This window comes from Tenebrio molitor, chromosome 1 (assembly GCF_963966145.1).
Source record: "Tenebrio molitor chromosome 1, icTenMoli1.1, whole genome shotgun sequence".
Taxonomy (NCBI): Eukaryota; Metazoa; Arthropoda; class Insecta; order Coleoptera; family Tenebrionidae; genus Tenebrio; species Tenebrio molitor.
The window spans coordinates 42543605-42563242 of record NC_091046.1 but is presented as its reverse complement, the minus strand read 5'-3'; the positions used below and the strand labels follow the sequence as shown (position 1 = coordinate 42563242).

Below are 19638 nucleotides of genomic sequence, written 5' to 3'. Positions count from 1 at the left end.
CTTACAGGTGGCATTGCAGAAAAATAAATTCTGTGAGTGGAATGTAGGTTCAGGAAGTATTAAACTTTTTCTAAATATTAACTTTTTTATTTGTATTTTTTCGTCGGAGCCAGATTTCGCTTATTGTGACTTGGGGAATAAATTTTACAGTGAGTTATGAGCCATTCGTTTTTTACTACTTTGAAGCTTATCTACTTTTGACTTTTGTTTCAAAACGAATAGACAAAATAACGGCGGATTTGGACATAACTCATTGTACATTCATTCAAAGATCATTATACCATAAAAAAATTAAGCCTGCTTCACACAGGTGCAAGCGTCATTTTGTCTGTTCAACTGGAGGTGTACAAATGAACAGACGCATTTTTCCAAACTGACATACACATAAAAAAAATCACGAAACTTGTTGATATTTCCGCTTGAACACAAACAAAAATATTTTTGCGCACAATCGGCAATACAACCATCTTCGGTGCAATTTGCTTTGTTGAGAGTCTAGTTTAGCTTCGTGCCGACAACACGCTACTAGTACCTGGCGCCACTGTCACTTCTCCACTCTGACCCGACGTGTCCCTCTGCGGACTCTAAAAACCACAAATCATTTAATTTTGTCCGAGTTTGCCACCTCACTCGATTACCTTGACGTGTATTTTGCTCTTGAGGACGGCCGCCCGCAGGATCAGCATTCTCGTCCTCCTCTGGTACTCCTTCCCCATCAACAAGCTCCTCTCGAAAGTGGTGCTTCTTTGGTCGACGTCTTTAGCGAAGAGGATCTTGTTGTGGGAGTCGATCCTGGCCTGGATCTGCCCGTCCAGGATCAACTGCATCAGCTCGTCCTCCAGAGCTGGGACGGTCCTGTTGAACGCCATCGCCATCTTGTGCATGTCGGCCGACAGGTACGGACTGAAGTACTGGATCAGGGCCCTGTTTCGTATCTGGGTGTAGAGTGTGTTGATGTGGGGGGCGATGTACATGTCCAATAGCAGGTTATCTTTGATCTCGTCGAGCAGTTTCAAGCACGAGGCGTACTTCGATTCGTAAAACTTAAAAATAATGTCTCGCAACTGAGGTTCCAACTCCAAAAACAGCTTGAACGAGCTGCTGAAGATCACGTTCTTCTGCAGTTCGTGCCTGTCGAAGGTGGCCAGCGCGCACAGGCCCCCGTACATAGCCACGTTGTTGGCGGAGAGCAACTCTGGGAAGTCGCAGTGGTCCAGATTGGCCTGGAGGAAGTGTTTGGCTGCCGACTTGTACTTTTTCGTCGCCAGTTCGGCCAGACCGGCTGCACACTTGAGCTTGGTGACGATAACTTGGTTGGAGTCTTTGGCTTGCGCCTCGGCGAAATCCGGGGTGCTCTCGGCTTTAGATACGTAACTCAGAACGTGCGACCAATTTTGTAAATAAACGGAAACTTTGATTACATTTAGACACATATTGACCACGTGTTTGCCGCTAGTGCAGTAGTCTCGAGCGCGCGAGTAACATTTTAAAGCGTTAGATAAGTCCCCACAGTCCAAGTAGTGGTCGCCCAGATCGTCGTGCCCCCGCCGAATGCTCTCCTTGATCGAGTTGGATTTGTAGTTTTTCAAGTCGTTGTCCAGCTTCTCCAGCTTCAGGGCGGCCTTCTTCGACCGCGTCTCCATCCACAGGTTGTCTATCACGGGGATGTCTTGGGAGGTGGACGGCGCCGCGACGTCCGGGACGCTCAGCGCGGTCGTGACTTCAGCCAGTTTCTGGTGGAGAACTTGATACAAGTTTACGTTATAAGTTGTCATCACGTACGAAATCGCAGTTTTCAGAGCTTCCAATCGGAGAGACGGACAATGATCTATGATGAAAATCAACCGGTACAGTTTCGCCAAACCCGAGTAGCTGTTGGCGTAAACTTCGAGATCGAGGGACGGGTTTTCGACGATGTAACTCTCCTCCTCGTTGTTGTCATTGTCCTCTGGAGGAGCGTCCACCTGCATCGGCTCCACGGCGTTCTGCAAAACGAGCATTTTTTCAAATTGTAAACACAAAATTTGGTTAGATTTTATTGACATTTGAACCAAAAAAAATTGTGCTAATTTTATTTGATCATGGGAAAAAGGAAAACCTATTTACCAATGCAACTATGGTCTGCATTTGCAGCGGCATTTGCGTTTTATAAATAATTTTTTCACTCGACGAGAATAACCTTCTATTTTTACCTTTAATTACGAAACAGTGTTGCCACACTGCCGCAACCAAGGTCGTTCAAATCTGTCAATCATATAAAACATTTTCTACAGTGATTTCAAATAATCTCGAAAACTTCACAGAAAAAAGAAATTAAATGTTCGGTACTAAACAAATAGACTAGAAATTAATGTTTCTCGGTGTTGGTATCCGATTATCTGCATGAAGAAAAGAGAAGCGAAACGATTGGTGAATTAGAAGTACATGGGCGGAGCTAAACCCTCCAAATGATCCTGGAAGATTCATATTTTTGCGGTGTACATTACTTGCCCACTCTCGTTATTTGTCCTTGGACAGTGACAATTGAAGTTTGTTGACATTCATACGTCAGAATTGATTTGTTCCGTTTTTTTTTACCGTGGTGGTTGATGGTGGTGGAAGAAGAAAGCAGAAACGTTTTCGATTAGGAAAAGGACCAGTATCGGAAATCAGTTGGGCGCAGGGACGGCACTGGTCGAGGATGGCGTCTTCGCTGGAAAATTTGGAGACTCAGCTCGAGATGTTTATAGAAAATGTGCGTCAAATCCACATAATAGTCAGCGACTTTCAGCCCCAAAGCCAAAACGTGCTCAACCAGAAACTGTAAGTGGGCCTGGAACTCGTTGATTTTTGCGTAACGTTACAAATTATAGATTAGCCTTGGTTCACGGTTTACAAGAAGTAGATAAGCTCAAGTCTCAAGTGCAAGAAGTACACGTACCTTTGGAAGTTTTCGAGTGAGTTGATTGGCAAGTTTTTGAAAAGTGAAATCTTGATTTGTCTGATTTTAGTTACATTGATCAAGGGCGCAACCCTCAGTTGTACACAAAAGACTGCATTGAGAAGGCTTTGGCCAAGAATGAACAAGTTAAGGGTAAAATTGATGCATACCGCAAGTTCAAAGCAAACATGTTACTAGAACTGAGTAAAACCTTTCCCAATGAGTTGAGTAAATACAGAGCTATACGAGGAGATGAATAACTCAAATTGAGGTTTCATGTTAATTGATAATTATTACTGTAAACATTAATAAGTCAATTTAATAATTATTATTATGAAATTACAAAAATAGAAATTTTAATAAAAACTAAATGTTATATTCATCTACATTTTTCAATGATTTTATATTTTCTTCGCGCCTCTTCAAGTCAGGCAAGATTATGGCCAAAAACCCTTCACACAAATCATCCACCAGCAAATTGGGGTTTTCCAAGATTCTGCTGTTGATCTCCAACAACTTTCCATGAACTCCTGTGTGGACAGGATACTTGACGCCATCTTCTGTCTCGATGAAACACAGCACAGAATCTGGTTGCAAAAGCTGAGCTCCTCTTTTGCCCTTGCCTGACATTGAATTTTTCAGACGATTCACCTTGGTGCTCACTTGAAAATTCAAACTTTTTATTCTTTGACCGTTTTGAACGATCGAATGTTTCTCAGATAAATATATCACACAAACTTTGTTTGTGTGCACTCGGATGCAAGTATCTAAATTCAAACTTTCATTTGAGAATTTTGTGCAGTATTTTTTTTCAAAATACCGTTCATAATATGGCTTGAAATTATCTATTTCTTGTTGAGAAATGCTGTCGAGAATGGAAGGAATTTTCATTTCGCCGTCGTCGCCGCATTCCGGCGCACTTTCGGTCGTAATGTTTGAACAATCGTCGCCACATTCTGGCGCAGGTTCGGTCTCAATGTTTGAACAACTTGGCTTTGGCGCCTCCTGAAGTACACAACGTTACAAAGAAATAACTTAGTAAAAATTGTAACTGACTTCGACCACGTCCATTACTACCCAATTACGTCCCTTCAGCAAAAGATAATGCTCGAAATTCTAGTTTTTTGCAAATTTAAAATTAACTCTACAATAGGTTATGTTTATCTTTTTGACATTTGACATCCCAATACCAACCTGGCGACAAATATGAAAATCTCCAGGACGCTACAAAGATCAACCAACCAATTTGTTTATTAATTTTTATTATATAAGATTGTTACAATTAAAAATATAAAAGATTCGATTAAAAATCTTGATTGCCCCACCGTATCTGTAAAAAGAAACAATTATTAATACAGTAAATTCATTTTCTTAGACGTTAATCCTCACATCTGTTCTCGCTTTCAACTTTCGGTCGATCAATCCGCACAAAGTCTCCGATCTGACAGACAAGGTATCGATTTTCTCGATGAGTTGTTGGTAGGGTGAGAGCGGTTGCGCCCCCATGACCACGTGCCCCAATTTGGAATCAATTTTGGCGTCCAAGCGAGCATTCCGGATCAAGTTGACGATCCAGCACTCGGCCTCTTCAGGATTCATGTTGAGCTTCTCCGCCAACATTCCGATACTGATACACTGATGAATCCGACAGAAAGTCTCAAAAATCATCAGTCTGGCATTTTCAACAAACTCGTCCAGACAAGAAATCAAAAAGAAATCGTTGAATAAAACAGACTGACACTCATGAAGCTTCTGTCGGGCTCCGTCGAAATCAAAATTCACATACAAATGCTCCAAAAATTCGGTAATGGGGTCGCGATAGGTGTAACTCTCTTGTTGGATGACCTTGACGAGATCTTTCAGCGCTGACCTGCGCACTCTGTTGATGATTACTGCGGTGGCTAGGTAGCGCAAAATATGGGGGCACATCGTTTGTATCGCGTTGAGATAGTGGGGGCGGTACAAAAACATTTCAATAATCAATTCGCGACCCATCGCGTGATTGAAAAATACGAACAGTGACCAGTGGATCAACCACGTGCGCTGCTGTAGCAGCTGCAAGCTGTTACCCCCGAACTGATTCGGGCTAGAGTCGATGTACTCGCGCAATTTATTCAAATCTTCCAGTGCAGAATCCCAGTTTTGGACCAGGATCTCTGACGCAAATTTCCCCCACAGGACACTCAAGTAGTTTTTATCATTTGTGGGCAGAACTAACATGCAAAAGTATAAATAAGAAGTAGAGACAGAGTAATTGCCACATTCGTATCTGTACTTGGCCAGCTTGTGAAGAGACTCGATCATTTCAATTTCAAACTAAAACAGAACCACATAGAAAATTACTTCAGCTAATGCACACACAATTACTTTGTAATCTTTTGAAAGGAAGTTGATCAGTGTCTTGGAGTCCCTCATGTTTTCCATATTTTTCATGACCTCGTCGTCGGCCATTATCTTCAAAATCGGTTGAACTTCTTGCTGAAGCTCTTGCAGCTGTGCGACAACGTGAACACGCCTCTGCTTCAAGTCCTCGGGAACCTCGTCATTAGGATACAACTGCTTTCTGATGTCGATGGCGTAATCGATCATATTTGTTTTGCTGAGAATGTCCAACTTGGCTTTGAGCAATTCGGTTTCATCGTAAATCTGTTGAGAAAATTGTTGCAGCGCGAAAGTGCGACATAACCTCAAATTCGTACCTCTTTAGCCGACAAGAATTCCAATAAGGGAAACACCAAGTGCCGATCCAAATATTGCCCCATACGGGAAGTTAAGTCGAACTGAGCCATTTTTGGCCGGTTTTTTGTGAAAACTGCTATTTTATCAAATGTGATTCACATATGTCGGCACGCGAACGTGGAGAATTTGAGTTTGTAAGGTTGGCGCCTTGACTGTCACCCGTCACAACAAGCGCATTTTTCAAACAAATTAAAACTTTCGCGGATCAGGAAAAGAACTGTTACTAAAACTATTCAATCGATTTATTAAATTAAATTACACGGCAGTCTTAACATTGGACTATAAAAAATCAAAAGCTGTTTCATTGTCCTATGTATTTCTCTATGGGGTCGTATTTCCATTCCGTCTCTTTCAGATAGTCCAATTCCTTCCTGAGCGTCTTTATTTTATTCTGATGTATGTCTTGCAAACTCTGGGTCGCGTTCGACCTAACAATTTCGTAATACCGCGTGAGTTTTATCGTCGACGACAAAGAGAGAGGTTCACATTTTTCTTCGGGAGAAGACGGAGGAGATAAAATGGCTTTCGGCAGATTTGACCCAGACATTTTCACCAAGGAACGGCTCAATGAAACAACAAACTGGTTTTTCTTGACAGCATAACCTCTAAAACAATTTTTTTTGAAAGATCAATGAAACAGGGATGTCAATCGCAAGAGATTAAATCGATAAATTGATAACCACAATTGCCTATAATTAGCTTGTCGCGATGGGTATTTTATCGACTCTTTTGATGCCGATACAAAATTATGATTCGAGAGGGAACCATGATGAGGATTTTTGTTAAAAAAACAATGCGTTTTTGAAATGCGCGGTTGGTACACCTGCGCCACTTCATTACAAATTTGGTTAAAAAATGATTTGCGCCAGTGAGTGAAAAGTTGTAATTTGCGTTGCACGTTGTTATTAAGACCTTGACGTTGTGAAATAATAACATAAAATGGAAACATAGAGTCGGTTGAGAGCAGTTCCGAGGTGGATTAAGTGGTGGCAAGTGCTGACGAGCATGGAAATCAAAAGTGAAGAGGCTTCCCAGAGCAGGGTCCTGTTGGAGGAGACTTTTTACGTTTTGACGAAGAAAAACTGCGTGTTCCGCGTCCGTTTGAGCAAAACCGGCTTATGTTTAGTGAAAGAAAGCGACAACAACATCAAGGAACAAGTAATCCCCATTCAGGACATAATAGGATGCAGATGCCTGAGGAGCAAAAAGCAGTCGAAAAACTGCTCGTGCCAGTCGATCCCGCGCTCCACAAACCTCAAAGTAGTCGAGGAAAATTCCGGGGATTTAGACGACACCGACGTGAGCGCTTACCTTTACATATACGCTTATATTTTAGTGAACAATAAAGGCACAACTAAAAAGAGGGAACGAACCATCATAACGCTACGTTTCCGTTCGTTTGATAAATACGAGGATAACAACAAAGAAGCGCAAAGGTGGAGGACGATAATCAAAAAGCTAATCAAAGGTGAAAACGTTTCTACAAGTCATATTGCTGACTTTTCTGTTTCTAATAAATATAAGGAGGACAGGCGGTTGTTGGTACTGTGCAACCCCAAAAGCGGGCCCGGCAAGGGGAGAATCATCTTCCAGCAAAAAGTCGTTCCTATTTTGCAAGAAGCTGAGATTCCGTACGATTTACATATCACCAAATATGCCAACTTTGCAAGGGAGTTCATCAGGACGTGTAACATTTTCCAGTGGAGTGGAATCATTCTGGTGAGCATTAAAATCGCACAGTAAAGGAATTGTTTCTTTTATCAACCTGTACTCTCACTCATAATCACTGGGATATGTTGTGCTTATCAGATAAACTGTGGTAACGATTGGGATCTACACTTTTATTAATTCCATACATTACAATAAATAATCTGGGTGATTTATAGCCCAGCAGTGTTGCTACCATAATTTGAGGGTCATAAAGCGTGGAAAATTCAGCAAATAAATGATTTATTGTTCTTTTGTGGCAGATTTTTTAACCAAGCTTAAAAAACGAAATCTTCGTTTTGAGCGATTATTTTTCATTTGCAAACTCCACGACCTAGAACCGAAATGGCAACGTTGACTCTCGAACATCTCCATGCCAACCGCAAAGGTCAAACAACAAGAATTGCAAAAACCCAAACCGCCGGTAGCAAAACGTGAAGAATTCGCGTCGCACATTTCGACCTTTGCCCCTCGATAGGGAAACTATTTTCCGAGATAATAGCTCCGATTCAAGTGTAGCGTCCCAACAACGTCTAATTGTTTCGCGCGACTCGATTGATTCACCTTCGTCCGAGGGTCACGTCGTGACAATCGGAACGGTGATCTTCGTGGGCGCTCTTAACGTGTGTCGCACGTCCCAAACCGCTTTGTCGGAAGAAAAATCGTTCCCGACGCCGGCCAAGGATGCTCACGTTGCGAAAAATCACGCAAACGTGTGTAGAAACTGCGGAGGAAGTTGTGCAATGAGCGAGCGAAATTAAAAACCGAAGGTTGATCGAGGGAAAAATTAAAAGCGATGTGGCCGCGGATAATTTGGAACATTGAGAAGTTAATTTGGTCGATGACTAAGGAATTAATCGGGTGGGAGCCGGGCAGAGGATGTCGATCCCGTCAACAATTCTGTTTTCACTAGCGTGAACAAGGACGGGGTCGTGCGAGGCGTTGAAATTGTGCGAAATTAAATGGTGATTGAACCCTACGTCCGTCTGCAAATAAATCAATTGGGAGCGATTAACTCGAGAGAAATTGGGAAAGTGGTCGGCTTGTTCGCCTCTCGTGTGAATAATTAAGTGGTTTAAACTCGTTTCTGCGCGATTGCAGCAGCTTCGAATTGGCAGCAGTTGTAAATACGGTGCGAAAAAAAGTCAAAGTAGGCTGAGAACAAAAAAACCTACGTCTTAACTTATTTCTTCATTTGACTAATGATACCAAGACGTGGAATGGAGTTAATAATACAGCGTGTTTATAAATGTCTGTTATCACGTTGCCTTTGAAAAAAGCTAATTCTCTACAAAATCGTGAACTTGACTAGCAATGCACGTCAAAATAATTATACGTCAAGTAGATTGTGAAAGATGGAATTCGAACAAAATAAATTCATTTTAGAGGCTTATTTTAGGAACGGTATAGATAACGATGGTGTCTGGACATACTCTGTCGAACCTTGTCTCGATCAATTCCGCATCAGATTTCCGGATTACCATTATGACGATCATTGTCTACGTCAGAAAATCAGACGAACTGTAGAACGCTTTCAGGAAACTGGGAGCGTCGTAAAAAGCAAGTCTTCAGGTAGGCCACCAGTTGCTCAAGACATTGTGGAAGATATCCGCGAAAGAATTGAAGATAATCCAAAGATTTCTTTGCGGAGATTGGCACTTCAGTCTAACGTTCCTCTCAGCACTTGCCATAAAATTGTTAAAAAGAATTTAAAAATGCATGCTTATAAAATTAACGTTTATCAGGAATTGAAACCTCAAGATTTTGAAGCACGCGTTAATTACTGCCACTGGTTTCAACAAACTTTTGACAATAATGACCTCTTAGATTTAACCTTTTATTCTGATGAAGCCTGGTTTATGTTATCAGGATATGTAAATTCTCAAAATTTTCGTATATGGAGCACCGATAATCCTCATGCATATTTGGAAGCTCCACTACATCCCCAAAAAATAGGTATTTGGATAGCGGTTTCCAGAAGAAGGTTAATTGGACCAATATTTTTTAATAATACCATTAATGGACAAAGGTATAGAGAACAAATTTTACAAAATTTCATACAGCAACTCGATGAAAATGAAAGGAATTATGGTTGGTTCCAACATGACGGAGCAACAGCACATACAACTCAAGAAAATTTAGCTTTTTTGCGACAAATTTTTGGCAACAGGATTATTAGTCGTTTTACTAATCATCCGTTCCCAGCCCGTTCCCCTGATCTCACTCCTTGTGATTTTTCCATTTTTGGCTACCTTAAAGATAATGTGTTTAAGAGAACATTTCAAAATTTGGATGAACTTGCAGAAGAAATTATGAACGTTTGCAACAATATTAATCAAGAAATGTTGCAAAATGTGTTTGAAAATAAAAAAAGACGGGTTCGGTTGTGTCTTGCGGAAAACGGACATCATTTTCAACATTTGTTGTAAAGCCTTTAAAATTTATTAAACATTTCAAATATGTCAGGTTCTATTATTTTTTCTAGCAGGCGTGCCCCATTCTCATTCCAAACATCTACCCTTCTTCAATAATTGTTTTAACTGCTTTGGCCACTCCACCTTTTACTTTTGTGTTTGTCTATACCGCTATACACAAAACCATAATTTGCGCTGTACTCAGCTTGTTCTCACTCAGAACGGTTAAATCTATTTGATATCTTCTTTCTAGTTCGACTGAACTGGGCCTCCCATGTACTTCACTCATTTCGTTCTTGGAAAACTTGTCTCTTTCTTGATCGGTATTCCATGAACATACCAATTCCAACAACTAAAATTCATAAACCATTTATCGTTCAGCGTTGAATTTTAGCTATTGACAGGTATTTTTCACTAGTACCAGTGTCCTAATGGCTCAACCCCTTGCCTGAAAAGCGAAATTATTTTTTTAGGGGTTTCTTCCCTTAGTTTGGTTGTCTTTCCAGAACTTTTAGAGTCCCGCCTACTCTTGTTTTGAATCCACTGATCTGCTTCTCTGTTCTCGTTCTCTCTAAGCCCTTCTAGGGTGCTATCATCTGGACCAGATGAATCCTGTTTTTTTTAGAGATGGTTCCTCCTCTAACCTTCATTCTTTTTCAACCTGACTTAAGACAGACTTGACTGAAATGGATAAGTCTATTTCACGTTTACCTACCACTTACGAGTATACTACGGCCATCACTTTATTGGTAAAAGGGTAAAACATTGATGCCATTGACATTTTGCACTGACATTTGTTGTCAGATTACACTTAACCTCAAATTTATTATAGTACTGGTTACCATTTGTATGAATCTAATTTCATGGCAAACCGCGATCACAGACATTTATAAACACCCTGTATATAATTTCCCTCGCGTGATCTACTACCTTGCCTGTTCTTTGATGTATTCTTCCGCTACCAGTTTTTCATTCAACAGCTCTATTTTCTTTAAATAATTCAACGCTTGTCCGTACAACTTGGTAAACATCGTCATACGAATGGTCGGCCGCTTCCGCGGAAAATGTTCCTGAAAGTCCTCACAGCAAGCAACAAAATTAAATTCATGCGAACTTTGCTCCACTCGACTAATCATTTTTTAATATTGCAAAAGTTTCGAATCGCTCGGATTTGTTAGTCTTGCATGACTTGATTAATCTGTGCTTCCTGGTTTACGCTCGCTCATCGTTTTGTTGGCAGTTATTTTTTAATTCCCTAGGAACTAAATAAACTCTGTTTATTTGAGCGGAATTCATGTGTGAGTAAAGCTGTTTTGACATCACATTTAACAACGGCAATCCGCAGTCAATTACGAAATTTAGATAACATTAAAATAGTAACAAATACAACAGAAATGTATTTACGTAGAGATTAAGCGTTGTGTGATTAATTCAGCCCCGAGCAAATATTTTAAATCGTTATTAATTCCGCAAGTGTGGAGAGGTACGTTTTGTTGATGTTTACGTGTGGGAATACATTTTATACAACGTTCAAAGCGAAACGATCGTTTTACGGTGGTTTTTACGCACACCAGATACCTCGAGTTTTTGTCGTAAAAGCGTAATGTGCTCGTAGCAACAGTGTTGGATAAAAGAACAACAATCGTACCACTTTTTATTTGTTTATTTGTTGTCGTTAACGAATTTAGACGTCTAGACTCCCTATAAGACAATTCGATCGACACAACCGGAGTCACAGAATATTGTTCATAGAAAAAAAAAAACAAATTTAAAATAGTATGTTGTATGACAAAGGACTGAAATGCATTTTTTCGTCGCGAGTGTGCGGGCCCGGCGAGGGCAATAATTACACGAGAGACGAAAAGGTATAATACTTTGGTCACGTGCTATCTAAGACGACCTTGACAGTTGTGAAATGCACAAATTGTTGTGCTAACTATTAATTATTAAGTATTTTCGTTTGTTAAATTGTGTACTATCAAAGATTAAAACGTTGCAGTGTTGCAATCACTTGTAGTATCTACATTAAAAACAGAACAAACAACTTTTTAGTCAAAAATAATGAAACTATCTAAATTAAAACTTTTTGAAAATTCTTCCCAATCAGATAAGTTGCCCGAATATAATAATAGTATATTATGATACGAGTCTTATAAGAAGCATTTTATCGCACGCACGGGTTTAGAGCACGACGAGCGTAGCGAGGAGTTTCCTAAAGGAGTAAGTGCGATAAAATGCCTTATAAACGAGATGTCATACAGTAATTTTTCTACTTTGCCACTTTTTCAATGAAAAAAAAAATTAAAATTCAAAACCGTTAAAGTTGAAGGATTCCACCCAAGGTCACGTCTTTCCTATTACGATACGCAAAACAGTATTGTCATAGCATCAGTACGAACGCAAAGTAGAAAAATTCAGTTAAATAATTGTGTGACATAAAACGACGAAAATATGTTTGTCTATACTCAATTTCATATAAATGTGCATCTAAGCAAGCCATGAAAATCTGATTTTCTGTTGGTATTAAAGCTAAAGCTAGTGACTTTGACTTTCAAAGTTGCTTGCTCTGCGCGAACCCGATTTGACTAATTTTTCAGTTTTTGTCCATTTTAACATTTCAAAAGCAATGTTACGTCTTTTTACTGATTAAATTAAAGTAATTCTTATTTGTTTTTGTCTGTATTTTTACCAAGTAAAGATTTATTGGACATGACCTTCATAAAAGTGACTTTTGTAATGTAACTAAATTAAAGGTGCTTTTACAAATGCACAGCTCACTTGAACATTTATATGAAATCAATTATATTGACTGTGAATTGTTTTGGAGGGATGTTCCTAACTGTGCACGTCTGATTTGAATTTAAGAATAAACTGAAAGTAATTGATAACACTGTATCGTACTACATTTAGTGATAACACTCATGTAAATTGATTACGAAATATGTAATTACAAATATAAAAAAATAAACATTACATCATTTGGTACATTCATGTATGTACATTACAGCAGCCGTTGTTTAAATTCGTAACAGAAGGTTGTGGTAAAGAGGAGAAAATGCTGGATTTTATAAGTCTTGTGACACTAATGTATTTTGAATGTTTTTTAAATACATATCTAACCGATATTTAAATAAGTAATTTAAACATAACTTAAAACATTTGCACTAACTTTTTAACAAGTTCATTTTGCGGAATTAAAAAGTCAAATTTTCAAAACAAGGACTCAACGGTTACAACACTTCGTACTGTTAAAATACTAACACATAGAAATATGTTCTTCCATTTTTTTATAAAGTAATATTCAATAATAGTTATGTATTTGTGTATCAACGCCAAAAGGTGTATCTTTTTTGTTCGAGTCAGGGTTTTCTTGCCGAGGCTTGAAAACAGGCTACGACAATAGACACTTTTTGGCAGAGGTGCACATTAAATTTTTTAGGCGATCGCACCAAGTATAGTATAATTCAGAATAAGTGGCATACGGGTAGGCGTTGATTCTCTAAAGTGAGCTTAATGTTATGTCAAAAAATTTAGTAAACATGTGAAACCGTCATTACTTTATTCTGAGGTTATGCGTTACATAATTTTGACATGGTTTTCACCCACAGCAGAGATAACCCCCAGACAAATAATACACTTTTCATAAATGAAACAAGGAAATTTCAAATACTTATAACAAGAAAATAAACACAAAACGCAAAAGGTTACCAACAGCATCGAAACTAGGGTATTATTAGCAAGGGTCTTGTTGCCAACGTAAATTTGAATTTCCAAAGCCTACCGCGATGCCACTTATTCTGAATTATAATATACTACTTTTTTCAAATAGATACATTTATTAATACATATTAACGGTTTTTGTAGTATTTTTATCAGCTTGCCAACAAAACGAGATATTTATTACTATTTGCAGTACAATTACTTATTTACATAATTTATGGTGCCAGGACAGTTATTGCGATTATCACTTCCGCTGTTGTATTAGACATTTCTTCATCACTTTTGCTGTTGCTATCGATTATATGAACGTACATGTTCTTATTATGCACCAAATAAGCACCACAGATAAAATACTTTTGTTAAATTTAACTGTCAAATAGTCATTTGTTTTCAGTCGGTTTACTCGGTTTTGTTGGTTTGGTTGTTAACTTACTAAACAGACCAACAGATGGCGACACAATCAGCGTCCGAAAAAGTGCATACAAAAAAGGCCTCCGAAAAAGAGTTACTTTTCGTCCGCTTGAGAGTACGTACGTACGTTTTCATTAAGGGTGCCTAAAAAATATTTTAAGAAACTGTATCAAAAAGAAAGCAACTGATCCATTTCCGTACAATTAATGATGCATTTTTCACAATTATGTGTAATATTTGGCCACCGCAATATTTTTCCATCATCCTTCGTCCTTTTTGAGGCCAGTTTCTCTAATTAACTTGCCAAGTCCTGATATAAATTTATTATGTTCTCTAGTCAATGTTGCCTCTATAACAATAATAAATAAGTAACTCATTTTAACAACCAAGTTTTACCAACTGAAATTTACAATATCATTTCGAAGAGGTCTTTGAGCTTTGATACATGATTGTCAACCACGTGACCACCACTCATTTCGCTCACAGACTTCAACAGTGACAACTCGAAAAATCACGTTTTGAGTAAAATAAATACAGCGATTTCTTCTGCTATTTGGCGATTCATTATTAAAAACCGAGATATGTCGGTATTGCTGCTGTTATTAGCTGTTGCCATGCCGGAACTTATAGTAACTCCAAAATGACCTTTTTTTTGTGTTGTGTCCATGAGCGATTCATCACAACACGCACATATCGAGAGGAATTGGCATCGCATCTTTTATCAAGTCTCGCTCGAGAGGATCTCCTCAAAATCGGCCATCGTTTAAAGGTCTATTATGGCTTTATGGCATCAACAAACCGTCACTGATGCTATGCATGCTGTGTGCACTAAAAAATACCCAAATATGCATTTATGATATGCGATTACTATTTGAAATATTTCAGGAAGGTCATAAAACAAAATGAATATTTACAAATTACACATTATGACAAGATGAAGTCATATATTTTTCAATATTATCTACAATTAAGTTCTATCAACGATTTGTTTTATCTTTGTTACATTAGAATGACCTTTCGACGTCACAAGTGTTGCAGGTGTATACATAAAGCGAGGTGGTAAGGAAGGACTTATGATAATATTAAATCCGCCATTTTATACATTATGTATCGATTTTAATGTAGCGTGTCCTTCATTCTTGTTTTTAGTTCACCAATGTCACCTATGCAGCTTTTGCACAGGGACGACTTCCCTTCTGTTACTTTTGGCGGAAAGTGAAATTTCCTGCGTAAGCACTTTGTTTTGCGGGAAATTTCTTCCTGCAAAAGTTAGGTACAATATTTTTTCTTCAAACGTCCGTAAATTATGACATTATCCTGCTGCATTGATAATGCTAAAGTATCACTTCATTGTCATGGCATCTAACGAGCTGACAAGCGGCAGATAAAATTATTATCTCCGCTGAGAGCGGCAGATAAAGTTATTATCTCCGCTGAGGGCGGCAGATAAAGTTATTATCTCCGCTGAGGGCGTCCGTGAAGTTATTATCTCCGCTGATGAGCGGCTGTAAAGTAAACTAGCTAAATCATTTGAAATTCCTCTGGTTTCTTAACATGTCTTAAATAATTTGTTATGAAGGTTTGAAGAAAAAATAATATATGTTATTCGGAACAAAAATGGTTTTATGTGCTATGGTTGGGAATAAATTTCATGGTGACCTCCTTACGAAAAATGTGGCTTGAAACCTAAATAAAGTTTTTCGTTAAAATGAGCAGTTTTAAGAAAAAAAGAAAAGTTAAGGTATTTTTTGGAAATACTACGATTTAATAATGGTTTAAAGAAAAAATTTAAACGTGGAAAGTTGAATTTTTTATCGTATATCAAAATTCAAAACTAATGCGATTTTAGGCAGACAAATGAACTAATAGAGAAATTCTCCAACAGTGGACTACATTTTATTTTTTGAAAAAAACTACTCATTTTAACGAGAAACTTTATTTAGGTTTTAAGTCACATTTTTCGTAAGGAGTTCATCCTGAAATTTATTCCCAACCATTTACTAACCCCCTGTATACAGGATTGCGATTATGTGTGGAACCGGCTCCGTCCTGCTAAAATGGTTTAAGCTAGAACCCTGAAATTTTAAATGCAGTTAGGACTCATTAAAAGCTACTTATCAAATTAAAAACAAAAAATAAGTTTTCAAAGCTAACTTGATTTTTTTTAATGGGAACATGGGTTAAATGGGGCATCATTTTGAAAACATGGATATTTTTTTTGCTTTTAATTTGATAAATAGCTTTTAATGAGTCCTAAGTGCATTTAAAATTGCAGAATATTTTACTGACGTCGTTGTTTAAGAATTTGAAAATAGATTGATTTTCTTTAAAAAAAAATCATTACAATTTATTACAAACAATGAAATTCCAGTTTTTGCAGTGATATTTATTATTTTTTACAAGTTTACTCGATGAACCTGTTTGATATAACAATTGCATGACATGTAAATCGACGATAAATCACGTGCACTAACCGACCATTGTAATGGATAAGACTAAAAAAAATTTATAAAAACGGAATAAAAACTCAATCACAGCTAATCGATATGTGTTTGTCAGGTGGGCGGAGACGGCATAGTCTTCGAGGCAATAAACGGCCTCTTCGAGCGCTGGGACTGGTCCGACGTCGTGAAGAGCATCCCGATCGGCGTCATCCCCGGCGGCTCCGGCAACGGCCTCGCCAGAAGCATCGCCTACCACTGCTCCGAGCCCTACCTCCCCTCGCCGACGCTGCCGTCGGCCCTGGCGGCCGTGCGACACAACTGCGCCCCCATGGACCTCGTCCGCGTCGAGACTACCTCCCAGATAATGTTCTCGTTTCTGTCGGTGGGCTGGGGCTTCCTCTCGGACATCGACATCGAAAGCGAGCGCCTCCGGATGCTCGGGGGGCAGCGGTTCACCGTCTGGTCCGTGGCCAGGCTGATAGGGCTGCGCAGCTACGGCGGCAAGTTATGGTAAGACGCCCATCGACACCAACACGGACGTCACGTGTCGTTGTTTGGCAGGTATTTACCGGCGAACGTGCCTTTGGTGCAGGCCAAACCGGAAGCGAACCCCGGAAGCGCGCTGGACCTGCCGGCGGAGGTGCACCTGGAGACGCAGACCGGGCGGCAGAGGCTGGACTCGTGGTACAGCGCCGCCTCCAGGAGGAGCGCCTACTTCTCGGCGACCGGCAGCTCATACCAGTCGACGGCGGACAGCGGCGGCGGCGGCGGCGAGAACGCGGCCGGCGACCCCGACAAGCCCCGCATGTACGGCCCCGCCAGCCAGCTGCCCTGCCTCACGCAGCCCCTGCCCCTGGCGTGGAAGTGCAAAGAGGGCAGGTTCGTGATGGTGCACGCGTCCTACCAGACGCACCTGGGGGAGGACTGTCTCTTCGCCCCCGACGCCAAGCTCAACGACGGCACCATCTGGCTGTTGATCGTCCACGGGGGCACCACCCGCACGCAGCTCCTGCACTTCCTCTTGGGGCTGAGCACGGGGGCGCACGCCTCGATGGTGAGCGAAGGGGGCCCCATAGAGCTCATCGCGGTCAACGCGTTCAGGATAGAGCCCGACATGATCGAGCAGGGGTACATGACCGTGGACGGGGAGCACGTCGAGTACGGGCCCATCCAAGCCGAGGTCTTTCCCGAGCTGGCGAGGGTGATGGTTCCCTGATCGGAACATTCCTTAGGTACTAACAGTAAGAATAAGTCTAAGGTTGTGATTTTGTCTACGTTAGAGCCACTTCTTATTAGGCTTGATAGCATTTAAAGTGTAAATAGTGGAGGCCCCAATATTTGGGGCGGGTTCAAAAATGTGTCAAATTTTTGCCGGCTTAAGTCTTGCTGATCGATCGATTTATTTATTACTGAATTGTTGAAGTGAGATTAGAGTCGAGATAGGGCAACGTGGAAGGGACTTCAGTTGCTGCAGCTTTTAACTCAAAGTTTTGGGGACACACCAAACCGACACCAACCGATTCGGCCTCGTTTAACGACTTTGTTCTCTTTACGATAACGTTTTCAATTCTTTTGTAAAAAAAAAAAATGAACCGAGTCGTAAACACCACAAAGACAAACACGTGACTCACGCGAGAATGGGCTTGTCATATTTACCGTTTCTCGAGATCAGTTTTAACGAGGCTGACTGGGTTGCTGCCAATTTCAGTCATAATATTGATGTATAGAAAGAATCTTTATTAACATCTCTAGCGATGTAAACACCACTGTTGAAAATTTTAAGACAAAGTAATAAATCATTATATCCGTTTTTCTAGACGAAGAACACCCGTTAAACGTTATTGCAGAGCTCTCAGAGTTTTTGAACGTACCTGAACGTTCCCAAAGACCGCTTTTTTGTCTTTAATTTTTTGCTCGATCGGTTTTCGCTGTGAAAGTAGATTGCAATTTTTTAAAATCACTGAGAGCTCTGTCGTTGTTTACATTGTTGACTAAAATAGTTCCGTTGTGTAGGAGCAGCTGGTTCAGTTGTGCAGCGCACAATGTCAATAACAATGCTCATATTTGTAGGCAATAATCCTGCAATTATTTTAATCAGGTGACATTTATCAATAGTGTATTGTAATATGTGAGTAAGTCAGTACTGTAGGTGAAGGCTGTGAAATGTTACTACTTGAAATTTTTTTGTTTACATATTATATTGTTAAAGAAAACTTCACCGTGTCTTTTATTTATTTGTACACAAGTTCGTTTTGCTCAAATGAAAAACGTTAAAATGTTACAAAATCAAAGTATTAAAACTTATTTCTGTGATTCTGTTCGTGTAAAGCAATATTTAAATAAACGAGATTCCACATTTTTACGAAATCTTAACTCCCTGCAATTCCCTCAACAACTTTGACATTTGGTCGTCGACGTCTGGGGCTTCCGCGTTCAACGAAAGCTTCATCATCTGCAGATCATCGACGTTGTTCTCTGGACTTTGCTCGAGCACTGATATGAGTATATCCACAATCTAAAAATTGAGTCACACTCAAACATTCTTGAAAAAATATTTTAAACTACCAGTTGCAATTCGGCGCGTACTTGAATCATCTCGATGGACCCCGCTCTCCAGCTGCGTTGCAACAGTTGCAGCTTACTCTCGGCAAGTTGCAAGGGGCTCTTCCCATACAAATCTAATTTCCGGGCGTCCGCTCCTGCCTTCAGCAGCAGGGAGATTATCGAGAGGTTGTGTGTGCAAGCTGCTAGATGAAGTGGCGTGTTGCACAACCTGTCCCTCTGGTTGGGGTTCGCGCCCCGCTCTAGGAGCAGTTTGACGACGTCGCTGTAACCCTTGCTGGCTGCAATGTGCAAGGCGCTTCTACCTTGATTGTCAGAGCAATCGGGACTTGCCCCCAAGGCTAGGTAAGTGTCTACGGCTTCGGTGTTGTTCCTGGAGACGGCGCCGAGCAGGCGGCTCTTAATTCTGCGTTTCAGAAGCACGGCGTAGTGACTGCTCAGCAGGTTTTTTGCTTTGAGTTCCACATGGAGTTTCTTGTTGAGTTCTCCCTTGGTTTTGTTTATTTCGCTATCACTGTGGGACATTTCGGCGACGTTTGGGGCATTTAAAAATACTAATCTTAAACCTACGGATTGTTTATTGTTGTCTTTTGAAAATCACAAATGTCAAATTTGTCATGTGAAAGGCACCCAGCTGTCATCCCATTAGATCGAAAACGTTCATGCACAATTTGCGAAAATGTTTTACATAATCAAATAATTTAATTGTACAGTTTTCAAA

General features: G+C 40.0%; 6 protein-coding genes across 7 annotated transcripts; 2 read left to right on the top strand and 4 right to left on the bottom strand.

Moving 5' to 3' along the window:
- Positions 1–65: 65 nt before the first annotated feature.
- CSN1b (COP9 signalosome subunit 1b) lies at positions 66–2333 on the bottom strand. 2 transcript variants are annotated; one of them, XM_069049881.1, is made up of 3 exons: positions 2193–2333; positions 639–1985; positions 66–584 (listed from the first exon to the last, which is right to left on the bottom strand). In XM_069049881.1, the coding sequence occupies exons 2-3, from the start codon at positions 1968–1970 to the stop codon at positions 501–503; spliced, it is 1416 nt and encodes a 471-aa protein (XP_068905982.1). In that variant the 5' UTR covers positions 1971–1985; positions 2193–2333; the 3' UTR covers positions 66–500. The 2 variants fall into 2 exon arrangements, with proteins under 2 accessions (XP_068905982.1, XP_068905975.1); XM_069049874.1 differs by having other exon boundaries at positions 2107–2290.
- Positions 2334–2361: 28 nt separating this feature from the next.
- Positions 2362–3302, top strand: MED10 (mediator complex subunit 10). Its single transcript, XM_069050027.1, has 3 exons — positions 2362–2802; positions 2853–2936; positions 2991–3302. The coding sequence occupies exons 1-3, from the start codon at positions 2681–2683 to the stop codon at positions 3178–3180; spliced, it is 396 nt and encodes a 131-aa protein (XP_068906128.1). The 5' UTR covers positions 2362–2680; the 3' UTR covers positions 3181–3302.
- On the bottom strand, positions 3222–4130 carry LOC138132481 (protein Abitram). The gene is made up of 2 exons (XM_069049991.1): positions 3977–4130; positions 3222–3925 (listed from the first exon to the last, which is right to left on the bottom strand). Exons 1-2 carry the CDS (start codon positions 3989–3991, stop codon positions 3287–3289), a joined length of 654 nt encoding a protein of 217 aa, XP_068906092.1. The 5' UTR covers positions 3992–4130; the 3' UTR covers positions 3222–3286.
- A 35-nt stretch (positions 4131–4165) lies between these two features.
- Positions 4166–5805, bottom strand: eIF3e (eukaryotic translation initiation factor 3 subunit e). Its single transcript, XM_069049927.1, has 4 exons — positions 5620–5805; positions 5288–5566; positions 4310–5236; positions 4166–4250 (listed from the first exon to the last, which is right to left on the bottom strand). The coding sequence occupies exons 1-4, from the start codon at positions 5707–5709 to the stop codon at positions 4224–4226; spliced, it is 1323 nt and encodes a 440-aa protein (XP_068906028.1). The 5' UTR covers positions 5710–5805; the 3' UTR covers positions 4166–4223.
- Positions 5806–6477: 672 nt separating this feature from the next.
- Positions 6478–18573, top strand: Sk2 (Sphingosine kinase 2). The gene is made up of 3 exons (XM_069049864.1): positions 6478–7378; positions 16471–16865; positions 16917–18573. The coding sequence occupies exons 1-3, from the start codon at positions 6665–6667 to the stop codon at positions 17569–17571; spliced, it is 1764 nt and encodes a 587-aa protein (XP_068905965.1). The 5' UTR covers positions 6478–6664; the 3' UTR covers positions 17572–18573.
- LOC138132477 (ankyrin repeat domain-containing protein 54-like) lies at positions 18570–19581 on the bottom strand. The gene is made up of 2 exons (XM_069049978.1): positions 18921–19581; positions 18570–18870 (listed from the first exon to the last, which is right to left on the bottom strand). Exons 1-2 carry the CDS (start codon positions 19440–19442, stop codon positions 18715–18717), a joined length of 678 nt encoding a protein of 225 aa, XP_068906079.1. The 5' UTR covers positions 19443–19581; the 3' UTR covers positions 18570–18714.
- Positions 19582–19638: the final 57 nt, after the last annotated feature.

What these genes read in the sequence shown, in the direction of transcription:
- MED10 (XM_069050027.1), top strand. Translation starts at nt 2,681, where the DNA reads ATGGCGTCTTCGCTGGAAAATTTGGAGACTCAGCTCGAGATGTTTATA. An exon ending in AACGTGCTCAACCAGAAACT is followed by an intron (nt 2,803 to 2,852) that starts GTAAGTGGGCCT and finishes TACAAATTATAG; the next exon opens with ATTAGCCTTGGTTCACGGTT. An exon ending in GTACCTTTGGAAGTTTTCGA is followed by an intron (nt 2,937 to 2,990) that starts GTGAGTTGATTG and finishes GTCTGATTTTAG; the next exon opens with TTACATTGATCAAGGGCGCA.
- CSN1b (XM_069049874.1), bottom strand. Translation starts at nt 2,139, where the DNA reads ATGCCGCTGCAAATGCAGACCATAGTTGCATTG. An exon ending in TGCAGACCATAGTTGCATTG is followed by an intron (nt 1,986 to 2,106) that starts GTAAATAGGTTT and finishes CTCGTTTTGCAG; the next exon opens with AACGCCGTGGAGCCGATGCA. An exon ending in AGAGCAAAATACACGTCAAG is followed by an intron (nt 585 to 638) that starts GTAATCGAGTGA and finishes TGTGGTTTTTAG; the next exon opens with AGTCCGCAGAGGGACACGTC.
- LOC138132477 (XM_069049978.1), bottom strand. Translation starts at nt 19,442, where the DNA reads ATGTCCCACAGTGATAGCGAAATAAACAAAACCAAGGGAGAACTCAAC. An exon ending in TACGCGCCGAATTGCAACTG is followed by an intron (nt 18,871 to 18,920) that starts GTAGTTTAAAAT and finishes CTCAATTTTTAG; the next exon opens with ATTGTGGATATACTCATATC.
- eIF3e (XM_069049927.1), bottom strand. Translation starts at nt 5,709, where the DNA reads ATGGCTCAGTTCGACTTAACTTCCCGTATGGGGCAATATTTGGATCGG. An exon ending in AATTCTTGTCGGCTAAAGAG is followed by an intron (nt 5,567 to 5,619) that starts GTACGAATTTGA and finishes TTTTCTCAACAG; the next exon opens with ATTTACGATGAAACCGAATT. An exon ending in AGTTGAAAGCGAGAACAGAT is followed by an intron (nt 4,251 to 4,309) that starts GTGAGGATTAAC and finishes TTCTTTTTACAG; the next exon opens with ATACGGTGGGGCAATCAAGA.
- Sk2 (XM_069049864.1), top strand. Translation starts at nt 6,665, where the DNA reads ATGGAAATCAAAAGTGAAGAGGCTTCCCAGAGCAGGGTCCTGTTGGAG. An exon ending in AGTGGAGTGGAATCATTCTG is followed by an intron (nt 7,379 to 16,470) that starts GTGAGCATTAAA and finishes TGTGTTTGTCAG; the next exon opens with GTGGGCGGAGACGGCATAGT. An exon ending in AGCTACGGCGGCAAGTTATG is followed by an intron (nt 16,866 to 16,916) that starts GTAAGACGCCCA and finishes GTTGTTTGGCAG; the next exon opens with GTATTTACCGGCGAACGTGC.